The sequence below is a fragment of the Pleurodeles waltl genome, chromosome 9, assembly GCF_031143425.1.
Source record: "Pleurodeles waltl isolate 20211129_DDA chromosome 9, aPleWal1.hap1.20221129, whole genome shotgun sequence".
NCBI classification, from domain to species: domain Eukaryota; kingdom Metazoa; phylum Chordata; class Amphibia; order Caudata; family Salamandridae; genus Pleurodeles; species Pleurodeles waltl.
The window spans coordinates 1,178,104,645-1,178,118,287 of NC_090448.1; the positions used below are offsets into that span (position 1 = coordinate 1,178,104,645).

The 13,643-nt window shown below is 46.0% G+C and overlaps 1 protein-coding gene across 1 annotated transcript in view; it reads left to right on the plus strand.

Moving 5' to 3' along the window:
- Window positions 1-13,643, plus strand: part of NPAS3 (neuronal PAS domain protein 3) — a 1,356,068-nt gene that overhangs the window by 945,133 nt on the left and 397,292 nt on the right. Inside the window, exon 4 of the mRNA XM_069209098.1 lies at window positions 9,299-9,388. Coding sequence (XP_069065199.1) covers window positions 9,299-9,388 — 90 coding nt within the window. The remainder of the gene's footprint in view (window positions 1-9,298; window positions 9,389-13,643) is intronic.

Below are 13,643 nucleotides of genomic sequence, written 5' to 3' on the forward strand. Positions count from 1 at the left end.
CTAGTGCCGGAGCACATTCCCTGGTGTAAGACAACATTCTATGGTGTGATGTAACATTCTCTAGTGCCGTAGCACATTCCCTGGTGTAAGGTAGCATTATATGGTGTAACATTCCCTAGTGCCGGAGCACATTCCCTGGTGTAAGGTAGCATTCTATGGTATAATGTAACATTCCCTAGTGCCGTAGCACATTCCCTGGTGTAAGACAACATTCTATGATGTAATGTAACATTCCCTAGTGTAGTAGCACATTCCCTGGTGTAAGGTAGCATTCTATGATGTAATGTAACATTCCCTAGTGCTGGAGCACATTCCCCGGTGTAAGGTAGCATTCTATGGTGTAATGTAACATCCTCTAGTGCAGTAGCACATTCCCTGGTGTAAGGTAGCATTCTATGGTGCAATGTAACATTCCCTAGTGTAGTAGCACATTCCCTGGTGTAAGGTAGCATTCTATGATGTAATGTAACATTCCCTAGTGCTGGAGCACATTCCCTGGTGTAAGACAACATTCTATGGTGTAATGTAACATCCTCTAGTGCAGTAGCACATTCCCTGGTGTAAGGTAGCATTCTATGGTGTAATGTAACATTCCCTAGTGCCGTAGCACATTCCCTGGTGTAAGGTAGCATTCTATGGTGTGATGTAACATTCTCTAGTGCCGTAGCACATTCCCTGGTGTAAGGTAGCATTATATGGTGTAACATTCCCTAGTGCCGGAGCACATTCCCTGGTGTAAGGTAGCATTCTATGGTGTAATGTAACATTCCCTAGTTCTGTAGCACATTCCCTGGTGTAAGACAACATTCTATGATGTAATGTAACATTCCCTAGTGTAGTAGCACATTCCCTGGTTTAGAGTAGAATTCTATGATGTAATGTAACATTCCTTAGAGTAGTAGCACATTCCCCGGTGTAAGGTAGCATTCTATGATGTAATGTAACATCCTCTAGTGCAGTAGCACATTCCCTGGTGTAAGGTAGCATTCTATGGTGTAATGTAACATTCCCTAGTGTAGTAGCGCATTCCCTGGTGTAAGGTAGCATTCTATGGTGTAATGTAACATTCCCTAGTGCCGGAGCACATTCCCTGGTGTAAGGTAGCATTCTATGGTGTAACATTCTCTAGTGCCGGAGCACATTCCCTGGTGTAAGGTAGCATTCTATGGTGTGATGTAACATTCCCTAGTGTAGTAGCACATTCCCTGGTGTAAGGTAGCATTCTATGATGTAATGTAACATTCCCTAGTGCTAGAGCACATTCCCCGGTGTAAGGTAGCATTCTATGGTGTAATGTAATATTCCCTAGTGCGTACCACATTCCCTGGTGTAAGACAACATTCTATGGTGTAATGTAACATCCTCTAGTGCAGTAGCACATTCCCTGGTGTAAGGTAGCATTCCATGGTGTAATGTAACATTCCCTAGTGCCGTAGCACATTCCCTGGTGTAAGGTAGCATTCTATGGTGTAATGTAACATTCCCTAGTGCTGTAGCACATTCCCTGGTGTAAGACAACATTCTATGATGTAATGTAACATTCCCTAGTGCAGTAGCACATTCCCTGGTTTAGAGTAGAATTCTATGATGTAATGTAACATTCCCTAGAGTAGTAGCACATTCCCTCGTGTAAGGTAGAATTCTATGATGTAATGTAACATTCCCTAGTGCCGTAGCACATTCCCTGGTGTAAGGTAGCATTCTATGGTGTAATGTAACATTCCCTACTGCCGTAGCACATTCCCTGGTGTAAGGTAGCATTCTATGGTGTAATGTAACATCCTCTAGTGCAGTAGCACATTCCCTGGTGTAAGGTAGCATTCTATGATGTAATGTAACATTCCGTAGTGCCGTAGCACATTCCCCGGTTAAAGGTAGCATTCTATGGTGTAACATTCTCTAGTGCCGGAGCACATTCCCCGGTGTAAGGTAGCATTCTATGGTGTAACATTCCCTAGTGCCGTAGCGCATTCCCTGGTGTAAGGTAGCATTCTATGGTGTAATGTAACATTCCCTAGTGCCAGTGCACATTCCCTGGTGTAAGGTACCATTCTATGGTGTAATGTAACATTCCCTAGTGCTGGAGCACATTCCCTGGTGTAAGGTACCATTCTATGGTGTAATGTAACATTCCCTAGTGCCGTAGCACATTCCCCGGTTAAAGGTAGCATTCTATGGTGTAACATTCCCTAGTGCCGTAGCACATTCCCTGGTGTAAGGTAGCATTCTATGGTGTAATGTAACATTCCCTAGTGCCAGTGCACATTCCCTGGTGTAAGGTACCATTCTATGGTGTAATGTAACATTCCCTAGTGCTGGAGCACATTCCCTGGTGTAAGGTACCATTCTATGGTGTGATGTAACATTCCCTAGTGCCGTAGCACATTCCCTGGTGTAAGGTAGCATTCTATGGTGTAATGTAACATTCCCTAGTGCCAGTGCACATTCCCTGGTGTAAGGTACCATTCTATGGTGTAATGTAACATTCCCTAGTGCTGGAGCACATTCCCCGGTGTAAGGTACCATTCTATGGTGTAATGTAACATTCCCTAGTGCAGTAGCACATTTCTCGGTGTAAGGTAGCATTCTATGGTGTATTGTAACATTCCCTAGTGCCGTAGCACATTTCCCGAGGTAAGGTAGCATTATATGGTGTAACATTCCCTAGTGCCGTAGCACATTCCCTGGTGTAAAGTCCCTTTTCCTGGAGTAATGTCCCGTTCCTCCGGGTTGTCACTTTTCCTGATACAATATCCCTTTTTCTAATGTATGGTCTCTGCTACTGGTGTAATAGCACATTCCCTGGTGTAATAGCACATTCCCTGGTGTAATAGCACATTCCCTGGTGAAAGATCATATTTACGGTGTATTGCCACTTCCGCTGATGCAACGTCACTTCCCCTGAAGTGCTGTCACATTCACGTGTGTCTCCTGCTCTCATTGGGGCGTGGAACATCACATTCCCTGCTGTGACGTCACATTCTAGTGAATGATGTACATTCTGTGGCGAAACGTCACATTCCCTGATGTAGTGTCGCGTTCGTTTGTGTCCTCTGCTGTGACTAAATGATGGTTTAACATTAGGGGTGGGCATCATTTGCGTAGTTCCATGCAGTGTTATTATGCGGAATTACCTAAAAATTCAATGAGAATGTGCAGAATTATGCACGAAGAGTATTTTTTCACTCCAAAATACCCTCTTGCATCTAAAATGGACGGGGATGCAATTTGTGCTAAGAAATAGTGCCATATGCAACAGAACATGAGGGGCGGCCCGAGGAGCACGTGTGCGCGCTAAATGTGTATGTGGGGTGGGATTTTCCTCCAACTTTCTCCGGAAATGTAGCGTTATTTTCAATGTTCAACATGCGCGGTTGCATTCAAAATGGACACGAGGATGCATTTTGTGCTTAGAAAATAGCACACAGCAGTGTGAACAGCCCTCAAGCTCGCTTACTGTGCTCGCGCAGTATGATTTTTTTCTCCAAATTACTATTTATTATCCAAGTGGGTGAAATACCATTAATATTGGTAATTCTGCACCAAAAAGTAAAATGGAGTTTCCAAACTTACTTCAATTATTCCAGCGTAATTAAAATTACTCCCACACCTATTTTTAATGTGACATTCCTTTTTCAACATTCCCTGATGTAACGTCAAATTCCCGGGTAGACAGTCACGGTCTATGATGTAATGTCACATTCCTTAATGTAATGTCAAGTTCCCTGGTGTAATGTCACATTCCCTGATGTAACGTCAAGTTCCCTGATGTAATGTCACATTCCCTGATGTAACGTCAAGTTCCCTGGTGTAATGTCACATTCCCTGATGTAACGTCAAATTCCCTGGTAGAAGGTCACGGTCTATGATGTAATGTCGAATTACTTAATGTAATGTCAAGTTCCTTTATGTAATGTCATTCCCTGATGTAACGTCAAATTTATTTGTAGGTCACCGTCAGTTATGTAATGTCACATTGCCTGATGTCAAACTGCGTACTGTAACGTAATTTTCCCTGATGTAACGTCAAATTTCCTGATGTAATATCACATTCCCTGATGTATGGTTACATTCCATGATATATTGTCACGTTTTCTGATGTAATGTCACATTCCCTGATGTATGGTTACATTCCATGATGTAATGTCGCATTCCCTGACGTAATGTCACATTCCCTGGTGGATTAAGATCACATACACTTGTATAAGTCACATATCCTGGAATAAGGCCACATTCCCTGGTGTAATATCACATATCCTGGTATAAGGTCACATTCCCTGGTGTAACATCACATATCCTGGAATAAGGTCACATTCCCTGGTGTAATGTAACTTTCCCTGGTGTAAGACCGCATTCCCTGGTGTGTCGTCACAAATGTAACTCAATTTCGTATGTGCCTCGTGCTCTGACTAGGGTATTGTTATAACGTCACATTCCCTGGTGTCACGTCACGTTCCCTGGTGTCACGTCACTTCCCTTGATATGATCTCACTTCCCCAATGTACCGTCACGTCTCCCGATATGATGTCACTCCCCCTGATATGATGTCACTTCCTTCATTGTACCGTCACGTTCCCTTGTGTCTTGTGCTCCACCTAAAGTATGGTGTATAATGTCACATTCCCTGGTGTCACGTCACTTCCCCTGATATGATGTCACTTCCTTCATTGTACCGTCTCGTCCCCTTGTGTCTTGTGCTCCACCTAAAGTATGGTGTATAATGTCACATTCCCTGGTGTCACGTCACTTCCCCTGATATGATGTCACTTCCCCAATGTACCGTCACGTTCCCTTGTGTCTTGTGCTCCACCTAAAGTATGGTGTATAATGTCACATTCCCTGGTGTCACGTCACTTCCCTTGATATGATCTCACTTCCTTTGATATGATGTCACTTCCCCAATGTACCGTCACGTCTCCCGATATGATGTCACTTCCCCTGATATGATGTCACTTCCCCATTGTACCGTCACGTTCCCTTGTGTCTTGTGCTCCACCTAAAGTATGGTGTATAATGTCACATTCCCTGGTGTCACGTCACTTCCCCTGATATGATGTCACTTCCCCAATGTACCGTCACGTTCCCTTGTGTCTTGTGCTCCACCTAAAGTATGGTGTATAATGTCACATTCCCTGGTGTCACGTCACTTCCCCTGATATGATGTCACTTCCCCATTGTACCGTCACGTTCCCTTGTGTCTTGTGCTCCACCTAAAGTATGGTGTATAATGTCACATTCCCTGGTGTCACGTCACTTCCCCTGATATGATGTCACTTCCTTCATTGTACCGTCACGTCCCCTTGTGTCTTGTGCTCCACCTAAAGTATGGTGTATAATGTCACATTCCCTGGTGTCACGTCACTTCCCCTGATATGATCTCACTTCCCCAATGTACCGTCACGTTCCCTTGTGTCTTGTGCTCCACCTAAAGTATGGTGTATAATGTCACATTCCCTGGTGTCACGTCACTTCCCCTGATATGATGTCACTTCCCCATTGTACCGTCACTTTCCCTTGTGTCTTGTGCTCCACCTAAAGTATGGTATATAATGTCACATTCCCTGGTGTCACGTCACTTCCCCTGATATGATGTCACTTCCTTCATTGTACCGTCACGTCCCCTTGTGTCTTGTGCTCCACCTAAAGTATGGTGTATAATGTCACATTCCCTGGTGTCACGTCACTTCCCCTGATATGATGTCACTTCCTTCATTGTACCGTCACGTCCCCTTGTGTCTTGTGCGCCACCTAAAGTATGGTGTATAATGTCACATTCCCTGGTGTCACGTCACTTCCCCTGATATGATGTCACTTCCTTCATTGTACCGTCACGTTCCCTTGTGTCTTGTGCTCCACCTAAAGTATGGTGTATAATGTCACATTCCCTGGTGTCACGTCACTTCCCCTGATATGATGTCACTTCCTTCATTGTACCGTCACGTTCCCTTGTGTCTTGTGCTCCACCTAAAGTATGGTGTATAATGTCACATTCCCTGGTGTCACGTCACTTCCCCTGATATGATGTCACTTCCCCATTGTACCGTCACGTTCCCTTGTGTCTTGTGCTCCACCTAAAGTATGGTGTATAATGTCACATTCCCTGGTGTCACGTCACTTCCCCTGATATGATGTCACTTTCCCATTGTACCGTCACGTTCCCTTGTGTCTTGTGCTCCACCTAAAGTATGGTGTATAATGTCACATTCCCTGGTGTCACGTCACTTCCCCTGATATGATGTCACTTCCCCAATGTACCGTCACGTTCCCTTGTGTCTTGTGCTCCACCTAAAGTATGGTGTATAATGTCACATTCCCTGGTGTCACGTCACTTCCCCTGATATGATGTCACTTCCTTCATTGTACCGTCACGTTCCCTTGTGTCTTGTGCTCCACCTAAAGTATGGTGTATAATGTCACATTCCCTGGTGTCACGTCACTTCCCCTGATATGATGTCACTTCCTTCATTGTACCGTCACGTTCCCTTGTGTCTTGTGCTCCACCTAAAGTATGGTGTATAATGTCACATTCCCTGGTGTCACGTCACTTCCCCTGATATGATGTCACTTCCTTCATTGTACCGTCACGTTCCCTTGTGTCTTGTGCTCCACCTAAAGTATGGTGTATAATGTCACATTCCCTGGTGTCACGTCACTTCCCCTGATATGATGTCACTTCCCCAATGTACCGTCACGTTCCCTTGTGTCTTGTGCTCCACCTAAAGTATGGTGTATAATGTCACATTCCCTGGTGTCACTTCCCCTGATATGATGTCACTTCCCCATTGTACCGTCACGTTCCCTTGTGTCTTGTGCTCCACCTAAAGTATGGTATATAATGTCACATTCCCTGGTGTCACGTCACTTCCCCTGATATGATGTCACTTCCCCATTGTACCGTCACGTTCCCTTGTGTCTTGTGCTCCACCTAAAGTATGGTGTATAATGTCACATTCCCTGGTGTCACGTCACTTCCCCTGATATGATGTCACTTCCCCAATGTACCGTCACGTTCCCTTGTGTCTTGTGCTCCACCTAAAGTATGGTGTATAATGTCACATTCCCTGGTGTCACGTCACTTCCCCTGATATGATGTCACTTCCTTCATTGTACCGTCACGTTCCCTTGTGTCTTGAGCTCCACCTAAAGTATGGTGTATAATGTCACATTCCCTGGTGTCACGTCACTTCCCCTGATATGATGTCACTTCCCCATTGTACCGTCACGTTCCCTTGTGTCTTGTGCTCCACCTAAAGTATGGTGTATAATGTCACATTCCCTGGTGTCACGTCACTTCCCCTGATATGATGTCACTTCCCCATTGTACCGTCACGTTCCCTTGTGTCTTGTGCTCCACCTAAAGTATGGTGTATAATGTCACATTCCCTGGTGTCACGTCACTTCCCCTGATATGATGTCACTTCCCCAATGTACCGTCACGTTCCCTTGTGTCTTGTGCTCCACCTAAAGTATGGTGTATAATGTCACATTCCCTGGTGTCACGTCACTTCCCCTGATATGATGTCACTTCCTTCATTGTACCGTCACGTTCCCTTGTGTCTTGTGCTCCACCTAAAGTATGGTGTATAATGTCACATTCCCTGGTGTCACGTCACTTCCCCTGATATGATGTCACTTCCCCATTGTACCGTCACGTTCCCTTGTGTCTTGTGCTCCACCTAAAGTATGGTGTATAATGTCACATTCCCTGGTGTCACGTCACTTCCCCTGATATGATGTCACTTCCTTCATTGTACCGTCACGTCCCCTTGTGTCTTGTGCTCCACCTAAAGTATGGTGTATAATGTCACATTCCCTGGTGTCACGTCACTTCCCCTGATATGATGTCACTTCCTTCATTGTACCGTCACGTTCCCTTGTGTCTTGTGCTCCACCTAAAGTATGGTGTATAATGTCACATTCCCTGGTGTCACGTCACTTCCCCTGATATGATGTCACTTCGCCATTGTACCGTCACGTTCCCTTGTGTCTTGTGCTCCACCTAAAGTATGGTGTATAATGTCACATTCCCTGGTGTCACGTCACTTCCCCTGATATGATGTCACTTCCCCATTGTACCGTCACGTTCCCTTGTGTCTTGTGCTCCACCTAAAGTATGGTGTATAATGTCACATTCCCTGGTGTCACGTCACTTCCCCTGATATGATGTCACTTCCCCAATGTACCGTCACGTTCCCTTGTGTCTTGTGCTCCACCTAAAGTATGGTGTATAATGTCACATTCCCTGGTGTCACGTCACTTCCCCTGATATGATGTCACTTCCCCATTGTACCGTCACGTTCCCTTGTGTCTTGTGCTCCACCTAAAGTATGGTGTATAATGTCACATTCCCTGGTGTCACGTCACTTCCCCTGATATGATGTCACTTTCCCATTGTACCGTCACGTTCCCTTGTGTCTTGTGCTCCACCTAAAGTATGGTGTATAATGTCACATTCCCTGGTGTCACGTCACTTCCCCTGATATGATGTCACTTCCCCATTGTACCGTCACGTCCCCTTGTGTCTTGTGCTCCACCTAAAGTATGGTGTATAATGTCACATTCCCTGGTGTCACGTCACTTCCCCTGATATGATGTCACTTCCTTCATTGTACCGTCACGTTCCCTTGTGTCTTGTGCTCCACCTAAAGTATGGTGTATAATGTCACATTCCCTGGTGTCACGTCACTTCCCCTGATATGATGTCACTTCCCCATTGTACCGTCACGTTCCCTTGTGCTCCACCTAAAGTATGGTGTATAATGTCACATTCCCTGGTGTCACGTCACTTCCCCTGATATGATGTCACTTCCCCATTGTACCGTCACGTCCCCTTGTGTCTTGTGCTCCACCTAAAGTATGGTGTATAATGTCACATTCCCTGGTGTCACGTCACTTCCCCTGATATGATGTCACTTTCCCATTGTACCGTCACGTTCCCTTGTGTCTTGTGCTCCACCTAAAGTATGGTGTATAATGTCACATTCCCTGGTGTCACGTCACTTCCCCTGATATGATGTCACTTCCCCATTGTACCGTCACGTTCCCTTGTGTCTTTTGCTCCACCTAAAGTATGGTGTATAATGTCACATTCCCTGGTGTCACGTCACTTCCCCTGATATGATGTCACTTTCCCATTGTACCGTCACGTCCCCTTGTGTCTTGTGCTCCACCTAAAGTATGGTGTATAATGTCACATTCCCTGGTGTCACGTCACTTCCCCTGATATGATGTCACTTCCCCATTGTACCGTCACGTTCCCTTGTGTCTCCACTCACCCTGGTCTCTCTTTTTCCCACAGTCCCTGGATGGATTTGTTTTTGCACTGAATCAAGAAGGGAAGTTTTTGTACATCTCGGAGACGGTGTCTATCTACCTAGGCCTGTCCCAGGTAAGTCGTCTTCGAGGCGCTTGCGCTGTTGGCGAGCAGGGCCCCGCAGCTGTCTGTGACACTGGAGGCAGACGCCCCCAGGAGTCGGTGGGTGGCCCTAGCTGATGCTTCTCCGTCCAGATGTGACAAAGGACCACAGAGCGGCGTGTAGCGCTTTTCTTCCTTCAGGGAGGATGCTTGAAGTGGGCTCGGAGTGGGAGGTGCCACCTCGGGGGGGTCAGGCGGTCCTGACAACGGAAGCCAGAGGCTGCGGCCCGCACTAGGAGGTACAAGGCGGACGCCGAGTGGCCAGGGCAGGCCCTGCACAAGATCACACAGAGCGGTAATTACCAGTAGCTCCTTAAATTGGTTTAAGCCCAAGAGAGGTTTGGGTTTATTTAGTACATCCGATAATTATCAGCTGCATTAAATAGGCAGATGAAACCTGCTAAAATTTAACAAGGGAAAACATGCGGTAATTAGCGTATCATGCAGAGATGGGTGCGTAAAAACACCAACATCTCCATGTTATTCCTCATAAACCTGTAATAGGGGTTATTTATCGCGCGGTAAATGAGATATCCCGTGATGTCGTTATTTATCAGGGGCAGTAAATAATGTCTCAACTCATAATCAGGTCCGTCAGTCCAGACTGTGTCTAGGCGCTAATTTTCGCACATGATAAATCCCGAGACCACGGGTATGTTATTTATCGAGTGTGATAAATGCCACCCATTACGAGTTGTTAGGGAGTAACATGTGGAGTTGGGCATTTAACCACCAAAATCCGCGTGATACGGTGAATTCCATATGGTCTTCCCCGTTAACTTTTAGCAGGGTTGACTTGCTGAAGTTTAATAAAGCATGAGTTATTTAATGCATCCAATAGTTATGAGACATACCTAACAACTGATAATTCCACACTATGCGTAAGCACTGGTTCCCCCACAGGTCAGAATTAACCGTCCCTAGAGGGTCAGTCCCTAGAGTGTCAGTGGTGGCGCCGGGACTAGTTAGGCACATATCTAGTATTTCATTGCCAGGACTAGTTAGGCACATGTCTAGTAGTTCATTGCCGGGACTAGTTAGGCACATGTCTAATATTTCATTGCCGGGACTAGTTAGGCACATGTCTAGTAGTTCATTGCCGGGATTAGTTAGGCACATGTCTAGTAGTTCATTGCCGGGACTAGTTAGGCACATGTCTAGTATTTCATTGCCGGGACTAGTTAGGCACATGTCTAGTATTTCATTGCCGGGACTAGTTAGGCACATGTCTAGTAGTTCATTGCTGGCAGAAGCAGACAGAGGAACCCACATGGGCCAGAAAGGCGGGAAGCCGCAGTCCATTCGCTACTGACCAGTAAGATTCACTTCTGAGTTAGTAAGTGTAAGAGCATCAGGAGTCAGGGAGCGCGCTGTGTGACCTTGTGCAGCCGAGGGTTCATTAAGTGGAATAAACCGGGGTTAAGCACAGCCTGTCACCCTAATTCATGCTGTGGTGGGATTATTAAAACGCCAAAATGAAGTTGGGTGCTAACATATAGACAGGGCCCTTGAAGTTTTGAATCAGCAGAGGGCCAAATTATGTGGCAGGGTTGAGTAAATTATGCGGCAAAGAAAGGCACATTAGTGGCATAATACAACACATTTTGTACTAGTATTACTTAATTATTTCTTCATTTTTAAAGGTGGTACCATTGTAGGGGTGTTGGTTGCACCTCATTGGCACCGTTTAGCACCCACATATAGCAATAAAGCTACAGAAAGGGGACCAGTCCAGCTTTGCAAAGGACCTTCCGCTGCTCAGCAACAAATGTTGCTGCAGTTTTAGTAATTTTTTAACCGTTTGAGCTAGAAACAATTTTTTATTTTCAGTTTATGCAACAGATGATGGATTATGGTTATAAATCCATAATTATGCGGACATCGTAGTGGCCGCACAGTTGCCAGCTCCAGGCGCCCTGCTTATAGGTGGTTGGGATGTAACTGGAGACTACGAGGTGCGCGATAAACTGCGGCATAAACCTCCCACCTCATTGATGATTGGTTACCAGCTCATAGAAAGGAAGGGTTCGAGGTGACGTGAGCAATGACGTCACCTCAGCTCACTGCGACATCTGAGGACGTTTCCGATTCAATCCAAGTTTTTTTGTTCATGTTTTTTTAAGAAGTTTAAAATGGATCTTAGAGGTCTACAGAATTGCCAAGTTTTCTTTTTTATATTTGCAAAGCTTGATATTAAACTTTTCAACATATGCTTTGCCACCTCTGAGTGCATACCTTGACTTTTTTGCATAGCGCCTTGTTATTAAAAGTAGTTCTGCGAAAGATACACGTGCGCAAACGGTGAACATTCTTGTCCTGCACAAGGTAACAGTTTGCATTGAAACGAATCAAGAAAAGCCAACCATGAAAAGAAAAAGTATGCAAACATTTCCCCTACGGGTTGAGTCTGGTAAGACAAAATGATCCTGCAAGGGAGGAGGGAAGGTTGCAGAGAGGAACCTCAGAAAGGTGCGGGTTTCACCAAGGCAAGCCCTTGCACCCCCGGTTGCATGTGGGGAGCAATGCTTCCATCTCTGCTGATGACACAGGCCTAAGTAAGGTAGGGGTGGGTGGAACTTGTGTCATTTACTTTTCAAAATGTTAGCAAAATTACAGGTAAAATGTGAAATGCGAATCCTTCCGCCAGCACTATATTTTAGCGTGAAAGCGTCCTCGCGTCACTTATTCAAGCTAAAAAAGTAGTGCACGAACCACAAGTGGCGCAAGCAGCAGCTGCTCGCGTTCTGTCTGTTCCCAGGTGCTCGTAGTGATCTTTTGCTGCGAAGTGGGCGTAATTATGCAAAGTGGCGTAATGGCGTAATTTTGGGAATTTTGCATAACAAACATAACATGAAATTCCTTAAATGACATGAACGATGCCGTCATAACTTCAGTTTTGCCTGCGCCTACAAGTAAATGCAGAGCGGGCGAGCGCAGTCTTGCAAGGGGTCGAAGCCTGAGAGCGCGCATCGTGTATTGCTGCAGGTTGATACATTGAGGTCACAATAGCACACATGCTCCGCACAAACTGAACAGAGTGACCCCTGTGTGTATGATTTGGGGCACCCGCTCACAACAGTGCATTATTGCAACAGTTAGAGTGGGGTGTGTGCTTTTTGCATTAGACGGGAAAATGGATGTGTGCAAAAATGCTAGCCTCCGGTTCTACAAATTTCAACAAATAATCGGTAGAAACTTCATGGAATTAGCAACGTTTATGAAAAAGAAGCTACAGGAAACAGTTAAACAAAACAGATTGTGTCAGCACCCCAACACGTGTGTGTAAGTAGGCCTCGGTGGAACTCGCGCAGCTTCACTCGGTGGAATTCCGCAGACGTACACAAAAACTCTGCAAGATTCCGTGAAGTTCTGCGAGCGGGTGGAATTCAAACACGTGCGCTCACACTGAGTTTTAGGGCGGGAAGCTTGTCCCGCAGTGTTATACCAGTGCGAACGGCACGATGCGACCACGCCGCGTACAAGAGGCTCTGCTTCATTATTCTACTCGAGCGGCAGCTTTCTGAACATGAAATGTTGCGACCTCCATCCACCACCGGCGTTGAGGAATCTCACAGGGAGGCATTCTAGCGCCCAAGGCAACTTAACGTTGGTGAGGCTTGTGTGAGAATAAACTCCACCACGCGGCGGTTGGCAGAGTTTTGTTGGAACTCTGTGCTTCAAGCGGGATGCGGAGTGGGCAAAACTCAGCGAGCTCCGCCGACGGAGAGGAATATTTCACCCACCCCTAGCACTAAGCACACTTCTGACCCTCCCCAGGCATTTTGGTTCAGATAGTCTGGACATTCCGCAGCTGTAAACAGAAAAACAGGAGGGCGGGTAATTCTGCCACACGGTCTAAGTGCAATCTCATTGGATTTCTTTGGGAAAGCATGGCCTTACCTTTTTGGGTCTGAAGTTGGTTTTACATGGCTCATGTCACCAATCATGGTGCAAGTGCCAGAGGAACTGGGGTGTGGTCTCATAGGTTATGACAATGCTTCAGACAACAAGTTGTGGAGGCGCCGTCCATCAGCAGACCAGCACTCAGTGTCCATGAGGTGTACCCGAGAGCCTCCCTGTGACGCGCCTGGCTTCAGAGAGACTGCACACTGCGCACAATGCAGAATGCAGTGCCATTCAGGCTCATGGATAGACAACCCCAGAAGGGGAGGGGTGTGCCAGGGCATTGTGTATCCTTCGGTTGTACTACTGCCTCTAGTAGCCTTGA